Below are 27879 nucleotides of genomic sequence, written 5' to 3' on the forward strand. Positions count from 1 at the left end.
AGTCACGTGCACGCTGAAAAATGGCTGACAACTGCCATGCCTAACGCATGTCTGAAAAGCTTGGAAAAAAGGAAGCAAAATGGAGTTACCTTTGGATGAGGAGGATGGCACTTTCACCAACATTTCTTTGGCAGATGATTCAGGTAAGAAACTACAGTAATCTACTGATACAATACGAATTCCATGGGTTGTTTAATAGTACTGGGTGAGCACACAATCTGTAGATCCTAATTACCAGGTACAATGTATTTTCAGCAAATGCCCTCAAGTAAACTTTTCTAGTTGTTTAGCTGAATAAGCCTTGTGATTAGCTAAGAATTGAGATTTTGGGGGTATGGAGGATACCACTTTTCACATAATAGCATATGGTAATACACATTCATAATCTGAGCACATACAGCCTTTCAGCGTTTAGAAAAAGTTCCAGAAATGTTAACTCGGTAGTTACTACTGTCACAGAAAATACACATAATGTTGGCGCTTTCTCCTGAATATGGAATGCTAATCTCTTTGACATACTCTAGTGAGAGCTCACAAGAAGTGATGCAAATTAATTGTAATGGAAATAAGCTGATCCATGTAAATCCCCACTATTACGCATCTAATTATTTTAAAAGAAACTACAAAAGCAAAGACTGCCTCCCTTTTCCTGCCCTTCTAGCTGATGGAATAAAAATTATTTGGCACGGAAAATAGGATAGTTCTACATACTGGAAAAATGAAGTGAGTTAATATGAATTGATAATAAATTATTTAGAAAGGTGCGGCCAGAGTATCAAGTTGATCACATCAGCATGGCTGCCACAGAGCTGTGCTAATTCACACTAGCTAAGAATATGGATTTCTTATTAATAATACAAGTCCTAGTCCCCTCCTGGTTTTTTTTTCTCTTTTTTTAATTTTTAGCATAAAGAAGGTTGCTGCACATGCCATCTTTACCTCCTATATGAAAACAAACCATGGAGTTAATCTTATTTTTAGAACACCATTTTCTGGCAATTTCATATTAGTGTGATGGTGCTGAACTGGATGTTCGAATGCACTTAATTTATATAGCATATAGCTTAATGACATCAAGATGTGGTTGACCCAAAGTATTCACAAGAAGGTGAAGTGGCAGACCTTGGTCCAAGTTCTGCAATAATTAAGGGTTCTCCTGACAGTGAATCTCACTCTTCCCCCATAGCAAGGTGTAGAACAGTAAGGAAAAGGTATCCTATGAAACACCATTTCATGACTTGCTGCACAGCTGATAACATGGCAAGAACAGAGGAGGGGCAGCATACAGCAGCAAGATTGTCTAGTCTTTGAAAAGCATCCATAAGTAGCTGATCTAGGGATGACTCCATAACACTGGATGGATTTGAATCTGCTCTCCCTCACAGATGGGTGTTTTTGCCATATTACTTGCTTAGTCTTTCAGAAGATGTCAGGTTGCTTTCTTTAGAAGGTGAATGCTCACTAGCCTCCTCTACTACTCTAACCTCAGACCCCTGCAGCTTGGAAAACGTTAATACACATGAGAAAACTAAGGCACAAAGTTAAAAACTCTCTAATTCAAGCACCAGCTGACACCAGATACCCAAGTCAACCTAGGCATGCAGGGCTCGATACTCACAAATGCCAAGCCCTGACAGATGTCACTGCTATAAAAGCAGCTGCTCAGCAACAGTGCAAATAAGATTCTACTGCATCTCAGAAACTGAGCCCTTCACTTCCACTAGACTCTTGACTTCAGTTACACATCCAAGGTCACAGAAAGCTCATGTTCACAACACAGAGAGGACCACAAATAAGACGACTTTATGCAAGATCTGCTACCAATATCAGAGCTTTTCCTCTAGCAGGAGGTGGGGACAGTCACTCAAAAGGAGAGAGATAAATTTAGAGTAACTGAAAATAAGTGACATTTTCAGGCAAGCTTTTAGCTTGAAGGCATAGAGGAATAACCCTGGTCTGTTTCATCTGCCAGAAGGAAACACCTGGAGGCTAGAGAGAAAGGTATTAGAAAATTTCTAACATATAATAGGAAGAGGCTATCATATACTTTGTAGGAAACAGTCTTCCTTATCTCTCCCAACTGAAGTTAAGACTTATTACAGTAACAGGGGCACAGAAGGCAACAAACAGAATGTGCCTTGTAGCTGTAACTGTAAGGCTGGAGAAGAATGTTAATACTAGAAGAACAGGGAGGGTGAGAGAGAAAAAGATTCCTTACGATGGACAACAGCAAGTTCAAGCAAAGAATAAGGAAACTAGACTTCCAGTATGTAGATCATAAGTGGACTTTGAGGATGACCTGATGTTTTAGAAGCAAGTGTTCCATAATTAAATTTTAAGTAGGATCACAAAGATGCTCTGGTTTTAATGACCTTGAGTATGTTTGTAATTGTGTAAGGCTTCCCCCCCACACCTTCTTAAAATCTACTGGAAAAGATACTGAACAGCCAAGTAGAACAACATGCTATGCATGTACAATCTGAAGCATAATCAGAATACAGCCTTCATATCACAGTTTCTTTAGTACACTGAAAGGCCACTGTGGCAAAGCAACAGGGGTTATGGAGCCTGGTTAACTGAGCGCAATGCATGAAAATTTAATAGCTATTGTTCTTTCAAAATAGCAGTTTCTCTATTTAAGTACACAGGTATTAAAATTAAGTTACTTCCATGTAAATCAAGATGAATGCAAAATGGTAGCAAGGCAGAAGTTTCTTGATGTGTATTTTAATAGCAGTATCAAAACCACATGAAATCAAGGAAAGCATTCATTAAAAGCATTTGTGGAAATATTTTCACCTTTGATGAAAGAAGTATTTTCATTTATAAAGTCATATCTCTGGATAAAGTTCCCTCAACAGATGACCTATTCAAACAAGAGCACAGAGGAAATTAAATCAAAAATATATCAGTGAGATGCCCCACAGCTACAACAATTTCTTTATTGTTCTTCTGATCAATGCTGTATAAGTAAACCAAGGCTATCTTTCTTTGTCGTAAAGAACCTAGAAATTATCTCACTTTTTTTCAAATACGCTTTACAGAAAGCCAGCATTGAGGACTACATTTCTCACGTAAAACCCTCCTTTTAAAAACCAGATACAAACCCCTAAATATTTAGAAATGCAAACCAATTTTTCATCTCATTAAGTTACCAGTAAAGCTTTATGGAACCCCGCTAAATTTCCTTCCACAAAATCTGATGGCAAACCTATAGCTGGTGATTACCAGGAGGACGGAACTGTTCACAGGCCAACATTATGTCATATACGTCAGTATTCACAGCCTAAAGCTGCAAAGTATTCAGTTGCTCAGTCTATTTAAAATTTTTACACAACCTTGCAAAAGATAGAATGCGATTAGTTAGAAGGCAGGCCTCTTCAAGGTTAAAAAGAAAACATGACTTTCTAAGGCTTTCTTCTTGTAGACTTTCTAAAGAGACTGAATCTTTCTTTTTTTCCTCCAACTGTATGCTCACAGGTTACGTCACCTGATGAGGTCCCGCTCTGATAAAGGCCCTAAGGCACTACTAAAACAGTCACAATAAGTAAGGACAAAGACAACAGTCAGACCAATGTAAGCTGAAATAGCTGCTCATTTTCCATCGTTTCATTTGGTTGAAAATGTGCAAACTAAGAACTACTCAAATTCTGCATTTGACAGAGGTCTGAAATTGTAAATCTGCACAAGCCTGTTGAGGTTACTCAGAAAGAGTAACAAGAATTGCAAAGAATTCTGGTGTAAAGCGACATTACTTGAAAAAAACCTCGGAGCCTGTCTCTTATTTCTGCAGAGAAACAAAATTACCAAGATTTGTTGTAAAGGGCCTTGTGAGTTAGCATTGCAAGGAAAAATAATTAAGCCATTTGTATTCCTTTTTGTCTTTGTGGCAATAATCAGTTAAAGGAGAAAACGGTACGGTTCAAATTGCAAATTCATCTCGGAAATATGTACTATACTTTCCTCTGTTAGTGAAAAGGAGAATACATTTCTATTCTAGTGGTGAACAGCGAAGCCTCTGTCATCAGTCAGCTTACGCAGCCGCCTCTAGTGCCTGTAACGCTGCCAAAAAGGAAGTGAAAGGCTTGTTGGTTTGCACTGTGTACCAAGGAAAAAACAGAACATATACCAGAGTTTTAGACATAAACCGTCTGAAAACATACGTCATTAGCAGCAATGACTTAGAAGCCCAGTCCAGAGCAATAAAATGACCTCCTGTAGTTTTGTAACTGTACGCATATATGCATTCAGGTTAACTATCAGTGATGCTCCATACCCTAGTCAGATTGTTGCCATTTTAAGCAAAAAATGCTCCTTCAGTGAAACTGAATTAATTCCTTATGCCAGCAACGCGAGCTAGCTTAGGAAAGCTTATTTGGAACTTAGGATACAAGTACAGATAATTGCATTTGTAAAGTGAAAACTGTCGTTCCTATAAATTTAATACAGATGACAAAATTATGAATGCCTCTTCCACTTTAACCAAATGCCTTAGAAACTATAAAATGAATTAGTAAGAAAGAACGGGATTAGCACCTGTTCTTAGTTACCTCCAAGTCAGTTTTGACTTCAGGAGCTCTAACCCACTGCTAAAAATCATGAGCTCTTTTTATAACTCTTCAGTCAGAAAGTAGACTTACCTGAAGCGATCTAATGTGTAATGTAAAACAGTTCAATAAACCAAACGGTGGAACACTACTTAGGGCAGTGTTCAAGTATTTCCAGTAATAAAAGAGAATCCTCTTATTTCTTCTTTTAAACTGCAGAGTGGCTATTAGCATGTTGTTACGCTGCTCCACAGAAGAAAACGACTAATTTCCACCATTTGTGAATATTATTTAATTTTCTTGATAAGGTATATGTTCTCTAAAGTAGAGAGCTGTAAGTTTGTAAACAAAACTAAAAAAACCTGCCCAGTCTCTCAGCCTCGTGCCACATATTACAAAGACTCCAAGCAAACAGCCACATAGCAAAGCTGACAAATTTGCTCACACTTACACGTAATTAGTATTTACCCCATTAATTTTGCCTCTCCCAGTGAGTGGGAAACCACAGAGAAGCAAATGCTGCCAGATCCCTGTCAAACAGCAGCCAGTCTTTAGAAGGATTGTTTCAGGTTCTCCTGGGAACAGTCCCCAGACAAGACTTGCCATGCTGACAACTTACAGAACAAAGAAATTACACTTCCTAACACAAGAGTTAACAAAACACTACGGGCTGATAAAAGCAAGAATTGTTACTCAAGGGCTTGAACTGGCCACCTCCAGCCAAAGGGGACACAAAGCACCCCCCTAAAATACAACATACTATTTGGTTACTTGACACACATGCGTAAGTATGCCTTCCCTGGGACACATTCTGCATTATAAAAGGAATCTGATTGTTTGGGATATGCTGTAAATCCCTAAAGCTTCAGGTTCAAAGAGCACAACAAATGTCATTGATGATGTGTTACCCAGTGCAAGACAGGTGAGGTAAGGAATTTGAAAAACCAATGGGTAAGTCATGTAATATGCTACGCTTCTGTCGTTTTGGTCGATCTCTCACAAAAAATACTTTGAGCGGTGGGCTTTTTTCTGTGGTGTATTGGGCTTGGGTTTGTGCTTGTTTGTTTAAATCTAGTAGCACATCAGATATTTAGAATACTGGCATTGAGTTCTTTGTGCTGGAAAACAGAGAGAGGGTTAGGAAGGCAAACCACTTCCAGGGAAAGCAAGATGAGCAAGGCATTCTCCCTGTGGAATTTGTACCCATCAGCATCAATCCAGCAGTCTCGGTCCCTGGACTCTGCAGACCTGCAGACAGCAGGCTCAGCACTTAGCACTTCCCTCGGCAATCAGGAGATGAAGGACAGGTAAAGAAAAAAAGCAACATGCACGGATCTTGCCATGACAAGGAGCCGTGACATAGCCAGGTCACACAGAAACAGTTCCTAAACATTGGGGCCCAGGAGCGCAGGCCAGCTGCACAATCTCAGACACTAAGGTAAAGGGATTCATAGTAAGCACTTACAGTAGGAAGAGGCATTGTGTAAGATCAAATATGTCAGAGTATACTGCAGTACAAACCTAAGGAAGCATCTGCGCGACTGTTTAACACTAACCTAGTAACACACAGCACCATGTAGACTAACGATGCCATCTGTTCTCCACTGACAGCCCCTCTGCAATGCTAGCAGCAGAGGCTCAGATAAGACAGTTTTCTCTAAAGGAAAACCAAAAGACCTCTCACAAGTTAACTTCTGAAAAGGACTGTCAGCCTAGGGCTCATGCTCAAACATCAGAGTTAAGAATCAAAAGAAAATACTCCAGTCAGAAACCACAATCATGCAAAGTATAATGAACCCTCCTCAACAGTTTACGAGCCAAAGTGGAAACAGGAGGTAAACCAGCAACTCTTGGAATTACTACTCTGTTTTGGCTACAACAGCATAAGAGCCAATATGTCTGGTTTCCATTCTGTCCCATAATTTCAATGTCAAGGATTTTCCCACTTTGCTCATTTGGGGACAGTTTAGACAATAAACTACAAGTGTTACGCACTGAGCAAAGTGGAATTTCCGCAGCAGAGAGGTGCATTTCCCCAAGATTAGCCTGCAATATTCCCCCCTGCCCCATCTTACAGCATAAACACTGCAAGATCTTCACCAGGTAAGCAAGCTCTCCATCCATCTGTATATTACCTGAAGACTCGGGCCATAGTTTTCCCTGTTAATCAGAGTGCTGGAGACTGTCTCACTAGAAAGAATGAAGAAGCCTGATTTCCAGGCTTGCCACACAGCAAGTGCAGCAAGCAAGATTGTAACAGGGTGAGAAGCACCTGTCATTTTAAAAACAGCAATCAAAGAGAGTTACTAGCAAACCCCTAAAGCCCAGCCACCACCTGAGAGGACGGCTTGCAGGGATTAAGGAGGATTACTGGGTGAGTTAAAAAAGCCTTTTATAGAGAAGGTGATAGACTTTTAAGTAAACCAGCCAATGGAACTGAGAACAACAGGCTCATTTTTCAATACAAACAGACTGCAGGAGTTTAATTAAAATACATTTTCTTAACTTGAACAGCATCCAGTCCAATCTGAATTTAACCAACTGTGAGGTTAAAAGAAGTTATTAACAGGCTGTTAATCATACTGTGGAGGCACCCAGAAGATGTAAATGATAAACATGTATTTTCTGAAGTGTATTAAAAAAGCACAGCAGAGGGCACAGTTCCCAAATACCTTATTCCCCTGAGTATTTAAACAGCATCAAATTATTTATTTATAACCAGATACATTCTTGCAACACATGGGTGCGATATCAATGTATTTCACTGCAATATATGGTTTAAGCAACACAGTCCCTATAAAGATAGCATGGGTTATGCAGTGCAGTCACTTCCGTGAGGCCACTAAAACTAGCTTGGGTCCTGCATGTTGAATTTACTGTGGCACACAGGGTCCAAATGCACAAGGTCCAAAGGGAGCACGACATGCAGCACGTTCTGCAAGGATTATTCCCTCCAGGGAGTCAGGAAAGAACACAGAGACTGGGCCTTGGTCTGGAGCTACCAAGCTATGAGATGAGAGCAACTATGAGAAAGTTTCCACACCATGCGATCTCCAGACGCAAGGAGCTAAACCACACATTTCATAACCTGGACAATGCTGCACAAAAAGCTTATCGATCTGCCAGGCGGGAAGCAGCTTGGCCAGAGCAGGTGAACCCTGCTGGGCCCCGGCCCAAGGCCCTGCTCTCCCAGAGCTCCAGGTGCTACCCTGAGAGTTAACTGCGACCGTGTTCCAGCTTTCAACAGCTCCCCTCGAGCTCTGCCAACCTACCAGGCTCCGAGCTCCAAGGGAGCAATGCTGCAGCCTCCTACTGCGGGCTCAGCACACCCTGCCTCGGCCCGAACCCCTGTGCTGGCCCACCAACACAAACCCCACCGAGCAAAGAAACGGCAATAGCAGTTAAAACACGCGCTTACTAGCGACTTCCACTGTTTTACCTGCAGTTCAGCGGGGTCTAACGGGAAGGGCCCGCGCAGAGTGAAAAGCGCCCCTCAGGCAGGCGGGAGGCCCCGCCGGCTGCGCTCCCCTCCACCCGCCAGAGCCACCTGCGGCCGCACCGGCTGGGGCGGGCGGGCTGCGAGTCTCGGACCGGGACCAGCGGGCAGTGGGCTTCGAGGCAACTATTTGTGTGCGGGGGGGCCCGGCCGGCGCCTGTGTGGGTGCGGGGGGGTGCGGGGGGTGCGGGGGCGGTTGGGCCGGCCGCGCTGGCGCAGCCGCCGCAGGCCGGAGGAGCGGGGCTCCCCGCGCCCCGCCAGCCGGGACACGCGCCCCGCACGCGGCACGGGGCGGGGCGGCCGCGGGGCTCCGCCCGCCCGCCCGCCCGCCCGCCAGGGAGGTGCCGAGGCCCCGCCCATTGGCTGGCGCGGGCGCAGCGGTGCGCGCGCGCAGGGCCAGCCGGCGGGGAGGCGGCGCAGGCGCAGAGCGGCGGCGGGGCCGGGCCGGGCCGGGGGCGGGGCCGGGCCGGGGGCGGGGCCGGGGCGGGCCGTGCCGGGCCGTGCCGGGCCGGGCCGGGCCGGGCGGGGGGCGCAGCCCGCGGGGAGCCGGCGGCGGCAGGTGAGGAGGCGGGGCGGCGCGCCGGGCCACGGCCGCTCGGGAAGGGGCGGGCGATGCTCTAGGCCGCGGTGCTGGGGGCGGGCGGCGCGGGGTGCTGCGCGGGAGGGCCGCGGCGCTCCGGCGGGCCCTGCGCTGAAGCCCGCTGCGGCGCTGCCCGGTGCCCCGGCGCTGCTGGGCCGCCCTGCGGGCAGGGGCAGAGGCGCCGGGGGGCGCGGGGAGGGGCAGTGGCCCCGCGGGCTCGGCCTCCGCGATGGCCGCGACGCGGGGTGGGCAGGGCAGGGCCCCGCCGCCGCCTGAACCGCCCGTTCCAGAAGGATCGGCGCTGGGAAGGCGGCAACGGCATCGCTGACACGCCGGGTTATTTTATGCGGATCTAGAGTAAGCCAGAGCTGTTATTTTTGTACGCTGAAGCGTAGTTACTTGGAGAATCATGTTTACGTACTGCCTAAAGCTCTAGGAAAAATAACCCGGGAACGTTAAGAAATGCTGTTCTGCCTCAGGCTTGAGCGCTGGCTTTCAACAGCGGTTAGAAAACGCACCTGAACCCCAAAGGCGGTTAGGTTTACTCTTGCCTCAGCTTTTTGTTTTGTTGTTGTTGTTTATCTTTAAGCAGACCATCATTCCGGAATACGCTCTTCAGCAGTGGAGAGAGCCCATTCTACAATGATGAACGCCGACATGGATGGTATAAGTTCTTAATGTTCTTGTTCTTCATTGTTATTTTTTCTACTTGATATGATTTCCAGCTGTTACAGAGGTTGTATTCAAACTCATATGATTTATTGCAGCTGTTGAGGCTGAAAATCAGGTGGAATTAGAAGAGAAAACACGGCTTATTAACCAAGTGTTGGAACTGCAGCACACACTTGAAGGTCAGCAGTTTGATGCATCAGCACTGGGTTTTTTACAAGCAGGCAGTAATGAGCAAAACAAGAGAACCTTACTGCTCTGCCCTACCTTAGCCAAAGTGTCTAGAAGTATGTCACTTGGGCAGCTGAAGGTACATAAGCAAGGTCTCAACTATTTTTTTCCCCCCTCTTTCTGCAACATGATGTCTGCTCGACATATAATACACATCAGGCAGAAGGGGGGCAACAGTGAACTTTCCCAGGCTCATTAGCTGACGTGTATCTTTGAGTCTGCTCATCACTGAACTTTTGTTTCCGTACAGTTTAGCCTGCAGTAGCTTAAATCAAAAATTCAAAAGAATAAAGGTACAGACTAACAGTAAGTTTACGGAACGAGTTGGTCAAAACACTCCGCTGCAAAATAATACAGGAAAAATGGGCTTTAGATAAAACTTGTGAGTAGCACAGTGTCTTTTAAGATAGTACCTTATAGACAACGTTTCCCTCATTAAAGTGTGAATAGTTTGATGTAGGCACGTAGAACGTACTCATTATTGTATGTGATAACGTCTAATATTTTTCTTATACCATCACCTTCGCAGATCTCTCAGCACGAGTAGATGCTGTTAAGGAAGAAAACTTGAAACTGAAATCAGAAAACCAAGTTCTTGGACAATATATAGAAAATCTGATGTCAGCGTCTAGTGTTTTCCAAACAACTGACACAAAAAGCAAAAGGAAGTAAGGGTTGACTCACAGATGATGTCATTGTATTGCTGCTGTCTTTTTTTGTTTTAATGGGCACAGGCTACATGAGCTCAACTACCTTAGTTTGTGGCTTTACTGGATACCTGAAGATGATAAATTTTGGTGATAAACAGAATTAAGGACATATTGTGTATTGTTAAGATTAAGCAATTTGCAAATGTAGCGTAGAGACTTACTAAACTTTTGTATTTGTTTTTAAAATGAGCATACCTTGTTGAAAACTGGATTTGGTTTGTCAGGTGAAACAAAAGTCTGTTGGTGCTCTTTGAGGTTTTAGGGTAGGATTCGTGACTAGCAAAATAATACGGTTATAACCAAGTCGGGAAAAATATTTGAATTGCATCACCTCTTTGACTTAAAATATATTTAGTGTCTAGTACTGTTAATAGCTCTGCAAAGCACCTTTAAACAAAAACCTATAAACCAGTTAAAGAATTTCTGTGAGGTAGTGACAGCATGACCTTATTTGTAGGGTTTGCGTACAGAAAAACACTTAAGATGTTTTGGGAAGGGGGAGGGTAAGGGAAGAGGAACAAGGTTAAGCAGCTTCATCGGGGAAATACCAAGCTGATGCAGTATCGGAGTGTAAGGTGTACACTTCAAACAGTTTTCACTTTCCTGTTTCCTCAAAGAGTGATCAGGCACAGCATCACCATGTATAATCTTCCAGAAGTTTTTCAGTTTTTGATTAAGAGTTAAATTAAAATCTGAGTAATGAGCTTTACAGAAACAGGTCATCAGTGTTGCTCACGCTCGTTGTGACCAACCTGCCGTGAGGAACCGAGTACAAGCCTTTCCTTGCCACCTGTTACTTTCTTCTGCAGTGCCAAACTTGTCATTGCTTCAGGCCTTAGAGCCACTGTTTTCCTGCCCCAGAGCCTCAGCTTGCGAAGTGCTTCGTGAAGGTGGAAGCTAACCGAGGAGCAGCTTCAGTTGTAATTAAATAAGGCGGCCTTGGTACTATTTAGTCTTCCCTGACTATAGAAAATTCTCAGTCTGGGATCTGGCATCCTCTCGGGAAGACCACTTTTACTAAGCTACGATGTGGCTGGTGAGAGTGCAGGCTGCAGAGGTCCGATACTCTTGGAGTTCCAAAGATGACCGAGTTTTAATAGCAAGGCATCCTGGAACTGGATTATCATCAGTTTGTTAATTTCAAAGCACTTTCAAGCAGCCATGATAGCAAGGTCAAGTATTTTTCCTGAAATACCTGTTCAGCTATAAATGGACTACACGCAGGAACTGCGTGTGAAACCTCAGTGTTAAAAGTGTCAGTGGAAGGGTGTTCCCCTTTTGCCTGGCTTTCCAGATCTACAGCCTCAGATCCCCTAAAGCTCTGACATTTCTCCCCCAATTACTAGCATAACACTAGATCCAAGTAAGCCAGCATGCAGAAGGATGTCTTCTATCTCCAGGTTCCAGATAGTCAAAGTCATTAAGTCTGTGTTAGAGTGAGACGGGCCTTAGCGAGTCAATTACTGCGAAGAGCACCCTTGAGTCATGGTCTTGTGAGGCCATCTTACCCATAACAAATGGCTCCTTATTTACTGAAGCGAGGCACAAGCAAAAATGTTGATGGGGCATTAATTAAGACTTTCTGGGAACCCGAAGTTCAAAACCCTAAGGGAAGACTAGCATCCCCTGCCAGGGTGACCAATCCCTGGGGTAACTATATCACAGCACAGAAAAAAAGCCACCCCGAAACCACTCCCAAATACCAGAACAATTCCAAAGGACTTTTACCAGGCTCAGACAAGATTCATTCAAACGGAATGCCAGACTGTTCCCTGACAGCTCACAGTAGCTGTTACTAGCGGGATACGGCATTGCTCGCAACTTCCATTGCTGAGAAGGCACAGGCAGGCAGAGTGCTCACTTCTTAACCTTTTGCATGTAGACCCTAAATAAAGAGGGGGGAACCTGCATTTAGCTGTCAAAACCCCAAGCAAAAGGCCAGAGGCCTTTCCGTGTAGTTTGCACAAAATGGAGCCCCAAATAATTAGTTTTTGAACACTTCAACACGAGCACTTGAAGACGCTGGCTTCCTCGTTAGGGTTAATTAAGCATTCGTTTGTTAAGAGACTTCCATGGAACCTTTGCTGACTCTACTTGTTGTGAGAATATTTCGGTGAACTAACTTCTTGTCAGGCATGAGGAAATCTGTTAGGTTCCTTAGGAATTAATGTATTTCTACTTGGGTTTAAGGTAGAAGTGCTTTTGCTAGCCTTTTACGTTCTACTAACAGTATTGGCAGCTGCCAAGCAGCAAGAGGTATCTGGTGACTGCAGTTTTATTGTTTGTTTTAACATACAGCTGAACTTTAACAAAACAACGTTTCTTTCACAATAGGCAGTTTATTCAAACTGTATTATGAGAATGCCCAGTTACTCACATCTGTAAAAAACTTTTATCAATCAAAAATTCTTATCTATATTAATAAATTTCATGTTAAGCAAGAATTACTAAATATTTTTAGGAGGCAATGTACACTTAGCAAGTGTTCTATAAACCAAGGTTATCCCACTCTGGCTTGGAACACAAGAACTATAAAAGTTTGGAAAAGTTGCCTGTGGATCACTTCTGCAGATTTGGTATCTGCATCCGAAAGTGAAACAAGTCATGTCAATTATCACTTGCTCTAGGAATGTTCTATTTTAAAATATCTCCTAAAAATAAATTACTGTTACCAATGTCTAAAGTGAACAGGTGACCACCAATCTAACAAGATCAACTAAGATAAATAATTTACAATAAAATTGTAAATCATCATACAAAAACAGTTATTGCATTTAGCTCTGCACAGAAAAAGAGTACCTTTTCTCATAGCAGCGTGAACTGCTGTAGCTGCGACCTATCTCTACTATCATCCACTTGTAGCTGAAAAGTGTAAACAGCTAATTTTGTGCTAGAGCTGCAAAAATATGATAAATTATTAATTTTAAAAAATACTTGGAATAAGTTTATCCCCAACTAGTATTAATTTCTAGGAATCTTCACACTGTAAGAATCTTCACCTTAAAATCAGTTGGCCAGCTTGTAATTTCACTTCTATTCTGAATTCAAAACATCACTGTACTCCTCACAGATAGTATTTCTCCTTAAAAAAAAAAAAGAATCAAGGAAGTTATGGAAGGTTAAAAGAGGTTACATAGCAGTGAGTCCCCTTTTTTCCTTCAAATCGCAGGAACTTGCATGCTGTGAGGCCTGCTGAAGTGGCATACCAAAAGTTACTGTTAGTTAGACCTACAAATACTAGCTGGAAGTAACTCAGTGCTTTTGTACTCTCCTTTTGCGCACCGATTTCAGCGGACCATCTACAGAACCTGTGCTTTCATCAGCTTCTTTCATCTGAAAAAAATAAAAAAATCCAGCATTAAAATTGTAAACCCATTTTAATTTATTGAAACTGTCATGGTACTTCATTCCTCCTCCTAACACCCCCAATCATATTATCACTAAATGCAACACTGAGGCGATAGGACATTTCTTTTTCCACAATACCGTTTCAACAATGGAGTGGGTAGAAGACTTTTCCTTTCTGTATTCAGAAGGAATAGTACCATCTAAACTGATGCCAGAAATTTGGTTTTGCCCATTTACTCGCTGGCTTAGAAGCAGTGACACTAATGAATTTAGCAACTTCCTTAAAGTGTATCTTAAGAATGGGAAATTAAAATTTGCCTAAGTAGTATTTAAAAGATTTTAACTGCTGCCTTTGGAGAGCTACAAAGAGAACAAACTGTTCTTAAATCAGATGTGTTCTTCTCAGTTTAAAAGTGATTCGCTTGCAGAGGTGCATGAAAAGCCTTTCCAACATGAACTCCGCTCGGACAATGCATTGCTTCCTCACTTTCCTGCACCACCTAATGGCAAGCACCCCATTCAGAAGGAAGAGCTCACAGAATGTGGCACAACCTGAGTGAGGACATGGTGACATGACGTCTCTCAAGTAGGTCACTAATTCATGACAGAAACTTCTACGCCCTGAAAATACCCAGAGAAAAGCAAGTCATAACCTCAGTGCGATACCGTGTAATGGTATACACACATTGAGATCTTGTAATTACTTTTACAAAGAGTCATATGCATTTTAATGGGGTTTATCAGATACTCTTTTCCTAGGGAAATGTACCAGGAAAAAAAAAAAAAATCTTACAGGAACAAGAGGAAGTACTGAATAAGGGGAAACTGGTGAAGAATCTCAGTGGTGAAACAATGCACAAGATGACCAACATAAGTACCGTGGGTGGGTCTAAAGCATTTCAGACATACCCGAGTTTCTAAATGAAAGGATAATGAGTAGCTGACAAGCAAGAAAAGCACACAGAAATTCCATTCTACAATATTATTTTAATGAAAACATTTTACAGATTATCTAGTGACCGGATTAATCTGCACAAGAAAAATGTAATTGCAAGTGCTGAATTCAAAACCAGTATGGTCATTTTGCTTAAAACCTTATTTTGGAATTAGCAATCAAAAAAAAAACCAACCTGGAAGCTTAAGGTTTTTCTGTGTCTCACTGAAGGGCTATTCAGTTAGAAACATATTTTCTGTTAAGTATCGTGATAAAGAGATTGACGTCTACCACAGCACCCGAATTTTCAAGACTTGCAATACATTTAATAATCTGTTAAAAAATTATACTCCTGTAAAAATGCTTCATGTTCAGAGACCTGCACGATCACTTCTATACTACAGCCGTACTTTACAATAAATATCACCTCCTAGCCAAAATTGCGCAGAAAGAGACATATTTCACAGACTTACACAGAGCATTTGCGGCGTCACACAAATAAAAACGCGTTCCCGCCTCGTGATTGGTTTAATGGCTCAACGGAAGAACTCTCTTCCTGTAGGTAACCAGGCTTAGAGGTGCGATGTTGGAGAAGGGCAAAGACAAAACTGGCAGACAAAACGTGAGCTTACCTGATCTTCTGAACCAGATTTATTTGACTTATCACCTTCTTCTTGACTTCCATCTGCAACTTCATTTTCTTCTTGCTGTTCATCATCATCAATATCTTTACCACCTTCACCCTCCTCTTCTGCAAAGAAATTAATTTTACTTTGTAAACATAACTGCATTAAAAATGCACTACATCCAGGCACACTAGGAAGGAAAAGAAGCCCATTTCGGTCTTAGAAGGAACTGCTTGTTTACAGTAACCCATAAAAACATCTCTGTGATCCAGAGTAGAATTCTCATGAATTAGTAGAAATCGATCACCGTCGGATCTAATAACGAATTTTAACAGCTTCCAACTAGCCTCTTTTCGCAACAGCATATGCTCTCTTCAGACTTGTAAGTGACTGACTAAAATGAAAACCTTAAGTTGGTTTCCTTTAGGGAAGTGCTGAAGTCCAAGTATTCTATTACACAGTTTGAGACTGGAGTCCAAAACAGGACAACTCGGGCATCACAGATCTTTGCCTAAATTCTGACTTGGCAAAGTACAATACTGCAGTCACCAGTCATCCACCGTGGGGGACACCTACATCCTAAGGTAATCCCCTCTGCAGCAGGGAATTCTTTTGGCACGCCGTTTTGGTTGCGGGACAAGCAGCTCTGTGCTTACCCCCTTCTTAGGCATTATTGCAATACAGAAACCAGTCCGAAAAGCACTGTACTTCCCTCAGCTCACCTGAAATATGCCCACTACCCACAAATCGGTAAGCTTTCTATGAGACCTGAAGTCAGTTAGACCTTTGAACTGACAGGGACTGGAGAGGAAGGAGGGGAGCTGTAAAAACCCTGTCTTTTTACTCTCCAGAATTCCCTGGACAAACCATAGGCTAAGCAACAGAGGGGGTTTCTGCTTTCTTACTGGGGCCACGTCACTGCACTAGAATAATGCGTGCCCAAAGTATCGCGAATTCTAGGCTGCTCTCTGATCAGCACATAGGTTGCCCTTCTAGGGTAACCAACTCTATAGATTCTGCGTGTTTTATGAAGGAGGCCAGGCACCCAACTGTTTTGATTTCTAGTTTTTGGGCTTCAGTACTTACAAGCAAGCACTCCCACGCCTGCATTTTAGGTATCTGTGCTCGTTATAAAAGCTAAACCTCAGCAACCACAGCATGATTCAAAGAGAAGTTACTGAGATTTGGCAAGTCTCTTCCTTTACTTCAAACTGAGCTCTTCAAGTGAAAATTTCTAGAAATTGAGTACCCTTTGCACTACTTTCTATCAAGAGCAAACAAGAAATCATACCCGCATCTGACAGAAAGGACGTAAGATGGCAATTTACAACTAACGGTCTGCCAGTGGCTCAGTTACAAACAGTAATGAAGCAGTGCTCAATTCTGTCCTTGTCAGGTCATGCCTGCGTCCCATAAGCACCACCTTCAGCGTTAAAAAAACAAAATCAGAAAGCCAACACCACCGACACCTCCAATTCTTACTGCTTCAGCTCAGTAAAACTGAAACAAAAGTAACCATATAAATTCAAACAGTAGTCACATATAAGAGACAGATATAAAATGCAGGAAGTTACAATGCTGAAGTGCTGTACCTACAGTTTATGCTAATGTAAAAAATACACGTAGCATAACTACAATAATTAAAGGCCTAGGTAAGGCAGATGGACCAAGCGTGATGCGGCAAGCATTGTGCCAACAATGTACTCAATTCTCTAAGTAGTGGCGTGGGAATATCTGAGGGGATGCCGAGCAAACTTTGAAGTCATACAGGCAGAAGCCGTCAGCACTCATGGAACACAGTGCAGAGACAGATGAAACCCACAAAGTTTCAGTCAGTAACACAAAGTGATGTCAGTACTGAGAAAGAAAAAACAAACAAAAAAAATGAACATCTGCTAGGTTTCTAGCTTTCCATGCTAGTCACTTGACACTTTCTTTGTTCCTTCCGAGGAAAAGTAAAGGGGCAGAATCTTGCAGAGGTCTGAGGCTAAGGATTTTCTTGTGGAAGTCAAGATCTTGTACTGTTAAGTTAGGTGATTTGCTTTTTATCCATTCCTATAGACTCTGAGAAAAGCTAAGAGAACCTCAAAGCCATAGTTGAATAGTACCAGTAATCTTTGGCACAGTAACAGAACATTATTTTCTCCTTGGATGCCAAAGTAGAGCTCAACTACTGAATCATTAATTTCTCCCTTGGGGCAGCAGGACAGACCTCGGCAGGTATGCAGTGCGTTGCTAGAAGGCAACACAAAGGAAGCAGCAGACTTCAGTATTGCAATTCTACTACGTTTTCAGGCTTTATGAAGAGTTACTAGAATCAGTGACCAACAGAATAGTTCCAGGTAGAAACCCTGACACAGATGCATCAGCCGAAACCTTTACATTTAAGGCTTAAAGCTATTCCAGACACGTTTTAAAAACAACAATGTGACTTTAAACACTTCATGTACCCAAATCTGAACCATTCAAATGTGGTCGATACATGAAATATTTAGAAGGGAGAAAATATGCATCACTGTCTACAAACATGACTGTTGGAGGCACGTTAACTGACTGAAAGTGAAAAAGCACTAAGGAGAGCCATACTTCCCGCTTGTATTTATCAAAGAGCTATTAGCCACGGACCACCACTCGCTGGAGGTTGCCAAAGAGAAAAAGGAGACCCGGAGCAAGGCTGGTTTCACACCTTCTAAAACAACTGGTTGTAATTATTGGCAATGTAAGCTGTGAACTAGTCCTATTCCTGTTTTTATATTTAATCAGGCTGCAAGCTGGCTTGCTCATCTTACCATCTTCAGCAATTTCTTCGTTTTCTTTTTCTTCCATTTCATCATCTTCTAACTCCTCTCTCTCTTGTTTTGGTTCTCCCTTTGTAATTGGCTTAGATATATCAGGGGGTTTTAAGTCAATATCTTCATCTGTTTTCTACAACAGATTAAGAATCAATTTACATTTAAGCTGAAATTAAGAATTACACATAACAGCCACTGTAAGCTAAATAGTATCAACAGCACATTAAAAGTGCATCTTATTGCACAGATGCTCAGAGTTGTCAAATAAAATATTAAGAATAAAGCCAAATAAAAATACGGTAAATTTCTCTAACCTTTGCTGGCCAGCAAAACAACACACCTAGGCCAACGGGGAGACCCAATGTCAAGATGTAAAGAACCCAGAGCCATGGGTGGTCTTCCGCAGCAGTCACCAGTTGACTAAACATACCAGGCTGTATTAAAAAACAGTAATAAAAAAAATTTTGCATTTACGTCCTTTTCAACATTTTAATAGGTTTAAAAAGTCTACTGTATATATTTTAAGCTTTGCCTTGCCCAAAGTAAACCCTTCTTTACCTTCGCTTTTTAATGACTAAAACAATATCGATTTCAGTAGTCGTAAAGGAACAGCTTAACACACTGCAAATAAACAGCAGGTGCTGGGTAAGAAGGAACAAACCTGGTACTCCAAACATACCAGACCGGCCACTACTCAGTTTTGTAAAGTGGCATTTGGAGTCTTGGCAACCTCCCACTTTACACCCTTCCCAGCTGTGCTATTTTCTCCCCATGCTGTACTAAGTCAGCTGAAAGATCCCGAAGCATCAAGAACCTCAGAGCATCAGCCGGCCTCCTGAAGAGCAATGTCTTGCTGCGTCTGTACTACCATAGTCTCTCCCCTGAGAGCCGATTATTCAGGGCGTAAACTGTCCTCCCAGCCCAGTTCCGACTTACACGGTAGAGGTAGGAAGGCAAGTGCCTGGTCCAGTAAGACCTCTGAAAAGGGTACATCAGCAGCTAAGGTAGGACATTTGAGAGGCACAGGGGAGGGAGGAGTCTCAAGGGAATGTTTTTTGCTATTGTGCATGCAGGGACAGATGCAAGTCCAGACATAAACCCAAAAGATTTCAGAAAAGGGAAAGACACCGGGAAGAGGTGGATTTCCTCACTGCATGGGCCGATTTGCTGTTGCTACTTGCTCATCCTGTGACAAACAGCAGCTGTCAGGAATTGGCCACATTTGCCACCAACCCATCGCTTCTTTCCCACAACTGCTCTTGCCACTCAAGGAAAACACAGGCCTGATAGAAAGAAACTGTAGTCAGTAAAGGCAGCCACTAGAGGGGCTCAGGGTCCCACACGTCAGGACAAGTTCATCCTACAGCACAGGACAGAGATCTAGAAAAACCTGTGGCAGCTGGCCAAGTGCAGTATACAAACAAAATGTGGATGCAGACGTAGAAACAGAAGAACTGATGCAACTCCGTAAACATACGTGCACTATTTTCAGAGCTGCATAATGTACGTCTAGAGCAGCCAGAGGCATAAAATTACTAAACAAAAAAAACCATATGACTATATATCCGTTTCTCTCCCATGAGGAATATCTAAAGAACATATATAATGGAGTTAGCCACAAGGGGAGGGGGGGGAGAAAAAAAAGAGGTCTTTGAGTGTAAGTAACTCAGCTTCCATTTGCTGACAGGAACTGAATTTCTAGCATCACCATGAAAAGCAGAAATCCCATTAACTGTAACGCGGCCCATTTCTTGCTAGGTGTTTAAGGAAGGTGTTACAACCTTTTAATTCAAAGAGCATATTGATCTAGGAAGGGCTAAATGCCAAACTACAAGAAAAACCCTATCATAGTTACTCAGCAAGATTATTAACTGAAGACAAATTAATATTGTCAGCATTAATTGACAGAAAACTCTTCCAACCGTTGCACGTCTTACTCGCTGCTTTCAGCTATCGAGAACGTAGTGAAGTTTATACCTCATTAGCACTTGCTACGAATTTCTTCAAGCCCCAGCCATCTGCTGCCCAACGGTCTGCTACTTCTTTTTCTGAACATATAATGAAGTTATCAAAGTAGATATCGGGTGTCATAGACCAGAGTTCTAAACCAATAGCACTGACAGTGGTCATCTTGAATGGGTGAAGATCTTCAAAATAGTCTGGGTTCTGTATTTTTCGAGGGCTCCAGATCCCCTTTTAAGGAAAAAGGATGTAATCGCGTTACCTATCCCCAACTCAAAAACAAACCAACTGAAACAAATTTTAAAATAATTAGAACTTCCTGGTTATTTTAAATGCATAATTTAAAAAGACAAGCAGTAGGGTTTAACCTCCATAAAAACCAGAGACCGGCAGATGGGTGTCAATTTTCTGGCTTAGAGCAGACCTCTTAAAATTAGGGGGTTTTGCCCACACAGGGTTACAGTAGTAACTTGACTGTACAAAGTACCTCTTGTCCTCCTGGTACTGGTGGTTCCAAGCACAGACTTTGTAAGCTTCCTAGAGTAAGCCTAGGAAATACTGCAGGGAAGTAAGACATTGGTGTTACTTCTTCCCATAGTCTCTCCCTACGTAATACAGAGTTTTGGCTTTTGTTCATCAGTGTGAGCGGACTGAGAACGGGCTGAACGGCGGAGCTGAGAGGGCTGCGACCAGCAGCGCAGAGCCCAGCTGGAGGCCTGTGGCCAGCGGTGCTGCCCAGGGCTCAGCGCCGGGCCCAGTCCCGTTCAGCTGATTCACCGGTGACCTGGGCGAAGGCACAGAGCGTCCCCTCAGCAGGCTGGTGGCTGGTACAAAGGCGGGAGGAGCGGCTGATGCCCCAGAGGCTGCGCTGCCATCCAGCGAGAGCTGGGCAGGCTGGAGAGCTGGGCAGGAGGGACCTGATGGAGCCCAGCAGAGGCCGGTGCCAGGCCCTGCCCTGGGGGGGCACAGCCCCACGCACCAGCAGGGGCTGGGGGCTGCCTGCGGGGAGGCAGCTCTGCGGGGAAGGGCCGGGCAGTGCCGGGGCACAGCAGCTGCCCCTGGGCCGGCAGCCAGCCCCGGTGGCCCAGGAGGCCGGTGGCGCCCTGGGGGGCGTGAGGAGGAGCGTGGCCAGCAGGCGCAGGGAGGGGATCCTGCCCCTCGGCTCTGCCCTGGGGAGGCCGCCCCGGGAGTGCTGTGCCCAGCGCTGGGCTCCCCAGTTCCAGAGACAGGGAGCTGCTGGGGAGGGCCCGGCGGGGGCTGCGCAGGGGGTGAGGGGCCTGGGCACCTCCCGGGGGAGGGCAGGCTGGGACACCCGCGGCTGCTCAGCCTGGGGAAGGGAGGGCTGAGAGGGCTCTGATCGATGGCTGCAGACATCTCCAGGGCCAGCGGCAGGAGGACGGGGCCAGGCTCTTTCAGCGGTGCCCAGCGACAGGGCGAGGGGCAACGGGCACACGCCGAGGCACAGGCAGCTCCCTCTGAACGTGAGGAAGAACTTCTTCACCGTGAGGGTGGCAGAGCACTGGGGCAGGCTGCCCAGAGGGGCCGGGGGGTCTCCTTCTCTGGAGACACTCAGAACCCGCCTGGACGTGATCCCGTGCAGCCCGCTCTGGGTGACCCTGCTTTGGCAGGGGTTGGGCTGGGAGGTCTCCGGAGGTGCCACCCAACCCCGATTGTTCTCTGATTCTGTGAATACAGCATATACATTTTCGTAAATGTACAATATTTTGTGGCCAGTGATGAAATCTTCCGAGGTAAGCATCTATTGCCTACTGGCCTAAGACTGCAGGGGAAATACCTGCCATGATCCACACGGTCCCTTCCAGTATATAAACTGACAGCGACTGTAACCAGACAGGTTAGTGAAAATCTTAGGGTAGGAAAATTCAGCCTTGTAACGCCTGTGCAAATCAGAGCCAAATTTTGTTTACAAATGTGCTTAGGACCTTGGGCTCAACACAATCCCCAGCCGTAACTAATACAATGTAACTACCTTTAATATCCAACTGACTACCTCTTATATCTGGAGGGGAGGAGGGGAATTTAGTTATCCAAAATTGATGCTTCCTCTAAAACTTGACCTAGTACATCAATCTGCTTACTGAAAGGTTTCATTCTTTTAACAGACCCATACTTAAAACCCCAACGAAAGAGAAAAGTATTTCATTAAACGATAACATAATTCAGAATACAATTCTACAGAGCACATTGAATAAGCGGTACCAGTGCAAATCATTGCAAAAGCAACTTCCAACAGAGAAAGTGTTTTACTATAGAGAGCATTTCTATTTTCTAGTATACGTGAAGAAAAAAAGGTGCATTCAATACAAAAAAGCTCAAAATGTTCAGTGAGTGTATTCAAACTCATTTTAAATATAAATATACTGTGAAAGAGCCTAGCTAAATATACTTTAAATATAAATATACTTGACTCGCTCGCTCTGTTGAAATCTCTACCTTTTAACAACCTACAATATTGCTATTACCTGATAATTAGGATTATCGATCAGAGGTGCTTTCCATTTTCCTTTATAGTTTGGGTTATTCTTCATAGGACGCACCCAGTGTCCACAACCAGGTGCAGTCTCACACTTTGGATTAGGGATCCGAGGAGCTTCCCACTCCCCATCCATTTCTTCATCCCTACAGGAAAAAAAAAAATAAATTGCCAACAACCTATTTGAGACTGGACTAGCCTGAGCCCTAACACTCAGTCTGAAGTTAGGGTCCACACACATTTTGCTATAACAACCGCAGAATTCTGACCAGCTCACAGAACATTACCCAACAGTATAACCCCCTTTTTTTTTTTTTTTAAGGAGTACTACACCATTTTGTTTTGGGTTTGTTGGGTTTTTTTTTTTAAAAGGTCGTAAGTTCCTAACTGCCACTTGAAACACTTCTCTGTAAGAAGCTTAGCAATACCCTTGAGACTATAAATTGGTAACTTGAAATTATCATGTAAAACTCTTTCATGGTTTAACACTGTAGCAAATTCTCTCAAAGGCACTCTTCATATTCTGTTTTTGTTTATATATCTTCAGAGAACAAAAGGCAACGGACACGTTCATGTTTTTCTAAAAGCAGTCCCAAACCAACAAATATTTGGCCATACCTTATACATTCCAACTTACTGCCTCAAAAGACTGTAAGATTTGGATTGAATTCTGATCCACAACTCCTAGTTTGCCACAGAGAATAGGTGGGCTTACCTGTAAGATGCATTAGCCACCTGCACTTACTGAACCAGGTTCTTACCAGTCCTTGGGTTTTTTTGCATTAGGGTCTGGAACATACTGTGGTTCATCATCAAGCCACCCCTCGGGCTTAACAGCATCACGGTCTTCTACTTTGGAAGGCTCATCTTCATCCCTTCAATTACAGACTTATGTTAGGAAATACAGCAGCCTGACTTTGAACCAACACTCCATTCAAAGGACTCTGAAACTGGCATGAAAGGGATGATTTTCATAGGCACCACAGAATTAGACACACCAAATTAAACATCCAATTAACTGTTTCTAAATATCTGAGTTGTATTTACATTATTTCAAAGTACTACGTAGCCCAGAAATTGCTACCATCAATCAGAATAGAAGGTGTCAGTCAGGTCTTTCTATTAAGTTTTTCCCTCCTCTTCCCACATTACCACATGAACCACAGTTGAGGAAGCAGAAATCACTGAAGGTAAATTAAGACTATTCAGTGAAAAAAAACCACCCCTCTTCCTAATCTTTCAGGTACAGTAATCTTAGCTATTAACTGCTATCATGGAAGGTACAAAATCAGCAAAAAGCACAATTTTTATTTCTCTCCTTAGAAGACGACCAGATCCTTGTACCCACAACAATTATGTCTTCAACTTTAGTGCTTTTAGTAGTGAAACACAATCCCATTGTCATTAGCAAAAAACCAAAATAAAATCAGTCAAATCCTTCAAATTAACAACCTGCGTGTGAGAAGTAGTGTACAGATAAAAATGTTCTCCTCACCAATCATCTGGTTTGACAGCATTTGGATCAGGTATTTTTGGTCTCTCATCCCAATCATCAGGCTTCTTATCACTAGGATCCTCTATTTCTTTGGGAGGGTTTACTGGAGGAACCATATCCTCAAGAAGACTTCCTTTACTAACAACCGATTGGTCAATTAACATTTCAAATGTGTCATCTGGCTTTAGCACTACATTGAAGAAATTCGTATTAAAGAAATAAGGGAAGCATTCACTTTACAAATATCTTTAACCAAAACCTATATAATAAACACAGACTCAGACAATTAATGGCAAACAGGATCCTCGCTATAGCAGAGCAAGAGACAGACTCCCCACTCAGGTACTGGATCTGGACACAAAACATTAAAGTGGCTACAATTGCACAACGTATGACCAGCGTCAGGCCCCCCAAAATGAAGCCTCTAACAAATTCAATTGCTGGATCACATCCAAGCACATTCTAAGAGATTTTTCAAAAACCTACCACTTAGCCAAAATTCTGCTTCATTTATTTATTTAAAAATAGAGACAAAGACAAACCTCTGCCCCAAAAAGGCATCTCTGCTACCAAATTACAATTTCACACTTGAAAGCATAGAAATACAAGAACTGTGTCAGCAACACAGCTGAAGGATCATCAAAGAAGTAATTTCTCTCCGATAGCTATTTCCCTCAAATGCCAGACTGCAAATACAGAAAATCCTCTTCAAATGTTTAAGTATTTTAGCAAGTGTGAATAACTGAGAAGCCAGGGTCACAGAACTAGGCAGCATCACTCAGTAACAGACATTGTATCCAGATCCATTTCTCATAGCCCGTAAGCATATTTGTAAGTGCTTAACGAGTATATTCAAATGTCCATTCAACACAACAACGGTTATTAATTCAAAATAAATACTGTTCCACTTTTACAAATGGTTTTCTAAAGATGGATCATGAAAACCAGAGTAACAGCGTTACAATGACAGTCTGGTAATACGTAATTTAGCTCTTGCAGCCTAGAAGTTTAACAGTATTAAAATATACATAAGTGCAAAAATTAAACACCCCTATAACTTTAGATACAATACAAAGAATTTATTTTTAAACTTCTGTTATCAGTCGCATTAGAATCACACAGCTCTATGGAGTCTATTTGAACAATTAGAATAAATGCAATCCAAGTTTAAGTAATTTTAATCATAATTTCTTAAGAACAGCCCAAACACAAGAACACATGCATTCCCTTACCACAAGGACAGTGTTTACTTTCACTTATTCATACTATCTAAAAGTGAAAGTCTGCCATGGCACACTACAGTAATCTATTTTAAAAAACAGTGTTTTCCCATGGCACAACAGTTGAATATGCCTTCCATTATTATGCAATGGAAGTTCAAAAGTACAGTCAATTTTGCTGTATTTGCAGCATGCCACAGATGAGCCTTTCTCTGACTGTTTATTCTTCCTCAGAAATTAGAAAGGGGGGGGGGAAGAACCAAGAAATTCAACTTTTATCTCTGCTGTACTGTTCATTGGTACAGAAAGAGATGTCCCATGAATTAAACCCTGTCCATATTCATTTATTCACCTTCAGAGAATGTGATTAACATATCTGTTCATGCACACTGCTGCAGATGCAGGTGTTAGCGAAAAAAAATCTTAACACATGGAGGAGAGTGGCGGGTGGCGTGCTGCAGATTTAACTGAATTCCTGTGAATTCTTAATGTCTTCCCAGAGTATTCAACAGTTTTATGTGTCTTTTAATATTTTTCTTAACAAAAATATTTTTATCATGATAAGTACCTGGAGTACTAAGCAATTCTTCACACTAAAGGCTGGCTAGGGCTGATATGTTTTTTCCTGTAATCGAATATCAAACAGCAGCATTTGAAAGCCACTTTTATGTCCTGCAGTTAAGCCCAGTCATTACATCATTTAAGCACAAACCATTAAGCAGCCACCCCTCAGAATGAGCAAACAAACAAAAAAGCAAACAAATACGAAGCTTCAGCAGACAGAAATACATTTTTAATCCTTCCAATTTAAACTTTCAAGAATTAAACAGTACCTAGAGTATATAGATGTGTCTTCTTGTCCAAATAGAATTTTTTTAGATCTACATCTGGACGTTTTGCATGTTTTTCATCATATTCTCCAGTTTTAGGATTCTTATGTCTGAAGATAAAGTGTAGTTTGTAATCTTCTCCACATTTATCTGGTCCAAACATAATAGTATAAGGTGTTTTGTCAAAAAAGTATTCCTGTAGAAGCAAGAAAGCTAAACATGTGTTATACTGTACAGTTTATCAAGTGATTTTGGGTACTTTTCCTTGATGCTGTGGCATACAGCATAGTCTCCTGAAAACTGGTATGATATGTCATGAGAAGAACTGAACAGTCCTCATGAGTTTCGGGTGCTCTCTGTTCTCAGGGAACAGCCTAACCATAGGGATCACTTAAGCCTCCTCAAGGAGGGCGAATATATTTATTTAGAGCTTACCCTTACATAGAAATACCTGTTACAAATCAAAACACCCCATATTTATATCCTTCTACAAACAGTATACTAAAAGATGGAAAGGAAGTAAGTACTTTCTTTGTAACACTTATTCTTCCATAAAGATAAAACCCAGGATATTCTTATCCTGTATTTTATCAGTTCCCTTGCTCCACATTAAATGACAACAACCACCAACACTGGAAATATCAGGTATAGTTATTCTCTCCTTCAGAGTATGTTGCATGACGCTGTTCAGACATGTCAGTATTTTTCAACTATTTATATGATTTTTCTATTTGGAATACACAGTAATGCCTTATATTCTTAAACAATTGCTTGAAGGAAGAGGACCGCATGATTTCCGGAAGTTTTCTCCTTGAAGATATATTCTGACGCAAATGTATTGTTCGAAATGAGTCTGTATTTTTAAAAATGTTTTGAATGCAAAGTAAAATATTTTCAGTTCACACACTAGAGAGTGCATGTATTTAAGCTTGGTCCTTCTTACAACATTCTGCAGTCTTAGGAAAATGTTACTGATAAGAATTAACAACAATTAAGTGACTATTCTAGTAGCAATAAGCATATATACAGCGTTGAGACATGTCCAATTTTAAAGTTAAAACCCCCACAAAATAAGAAAGAGAGAACACTGACTCTTAAATTACCTCAACACACAGCCAGTGAAATTCCAAAAAGAGTACCGGATGAATTGTGAGCCAGGCCATAAACAGGCAAACTTTGCATTTGCTGTCTTCTGGTTTACCTTCTAGTAAGACGACAGATGCTGGAGAATTACAGTTTCATGTGTAACTGAGCTGAATCCCTTTGTCTCACACCTTTTAAAACGTAGAACTTTTCAGTTTTACTACCATTTACACATCTTTCTGTTATGGCAGATGCCATGCCTCTACTTGTTCTCCTACAGCCTGGGTTTTTTTCTTATCTATTAGTACTCTAAGTTATTTACGCACAAAACACATACTGCCATATGAATTTTAGGAAAATGGAAGAGCATTAGGAAGCTGCATTAAAGCTTTTATCACTTCTTAGAAATGCTTGCAGGTAACTTCTTATGTATGTCACCACCTCCTAAACTCTTGCAGAGGTACATTATATGTCATGAAGAGTCCCACTGTTAAGTAGCTCTTCCTGACTGATGACTTGCAAGTCAGGTCAAGCAATGTCTTGAGCCTATCCTTAGCAATCTGCTCTTCATTTTGCACATACACAGGGCATCACACTTCACTGCTGTTCTCCTCAGTACTTGAAAGTCAAGGGTATGGCCTCACGGGTCAAGGCAGCAGCAGTAGCACAGACATCTCAGGGATAAAAGCACAGGCGAAGAATCTTACCCAGAGAGAAAATTATGAATTCCACCTGCGCTCCTGTTAATAGGGTTTTTTTTTTTTCCAGACTATTCCTTATTATTTTTCCCATGAGCTTGCCTTTCTAGCTTACCAAATCTTGGTGAGCAAATGAAATCTGATGCATCTCAAACACAACAACC

At 42.5% G+C, this 27879-nt stretch overlaps 2 protein-coding genes and 1 long non-coding RNA gene across 9 annotated transcripts in view; 1 reads left to right on the top strand and 2 right to left on the bottom strand.

The window, feature by feature from the left end:
• Positions 1-8089, bottom strand: part of LOC114011628 (uncharacterized) — a 62557-nt gene extending 54468 nt beyond the window's left edge. Inside the window, exon 1 of the long non-coding RNA XR_003553613.2 lies at positions 7987-8089. This is a non-coding gene — a long non-coding RNA (uncharacterized LOC114011628). The remainder of the gene's footprint in view (positions 1-7986) is intronic.
• Positions 1-14650, top strand: LOC101913597 (short coiled-coil protein B). 5 transcript variants are annotated; one of them, XM_055795237.1, is made up of 5 exons: positions 1-143; positions 9216-9287; positions 9391-9474; positions 10053-10191; positions 13988-14650. In XM_055795237.1, exons 1-5 carry the CDS (start codon positions 80-82, stop codon positions 14139-14141), a joined length of 513 nt encoding a protein of 170 aa, XP_055651212.1. In that variant the 5' UTR covers positions 1-79; the 3' UTR covers positions 14142-14650. The 5 variants fall into 5 exon arrangements, with proteins under 5 accessions (XP_055651212.1, XP_055651213.1, XP_055651217.1 ...); XM_055795238.1 differs by lacking the exon at positions 13988-14650 and adding an exon at positions 13403-13604 and having other exon boundaries at positions 11-143; XM_055795239.1 differs by lacking the exon at positions 1-143 and adding an exon at positions 8525-8602.
• The window catches only part of CLGN (calmegin), a 26566-nt gene continuing 12117 nt past the window's right edge, over positions 13431-27879 (bottom strand). For all 3 annotated transcript variants that reach the window (XM_055795235.1, XM_055795234.1, XM_055795236.1), the window contains 9 exons: positions 25938-26130; positions 23885-24074; positions 23151-23264; positions 22379-22535; positions 19911-20126; positions 18248-18367; positions 17931-18066; positions 15148-15266; positions 13431-13566 (listed from right to left, as the gene is read on the bottom strand). In XM_055795235.1, the coding sequence (XP_055651210.1) occupies positions 13486-13566; positions 15148-15266; positions 17931-18066; positions 18248-18367; positions 19911-20126; positions 22379-22535; positions 23151-23264; positions 23885-24074; positions 25938-26130 (1326 nt within the window). In that variant the 3' untranslated portion in view covers positions 13431-13485. The remainder of the gene's footprint in view (positions 13567-15147; positions 15267-17930; positions 18067-18247; positions 18368-19910; positions 20127-22378; positions 22536-23150; positions 23265-23884; positions 24075-25937; positions 26131-27879) is intronic.

The sequence above is a fragment of the Falco peregrinus genome, chromosome 2 (assembly GCF_023634155.1).
Source record: "Falco peregrinus isolate bFalPer1 chromosome 2, bFalPer1.pri, whole genome shotgun sequence".
Lineage (NCBI taxonomy): Eukaryota > Metazoa > Chordata > Aves > Falconiformes > Falconidae > Falco > Falco peregrinus.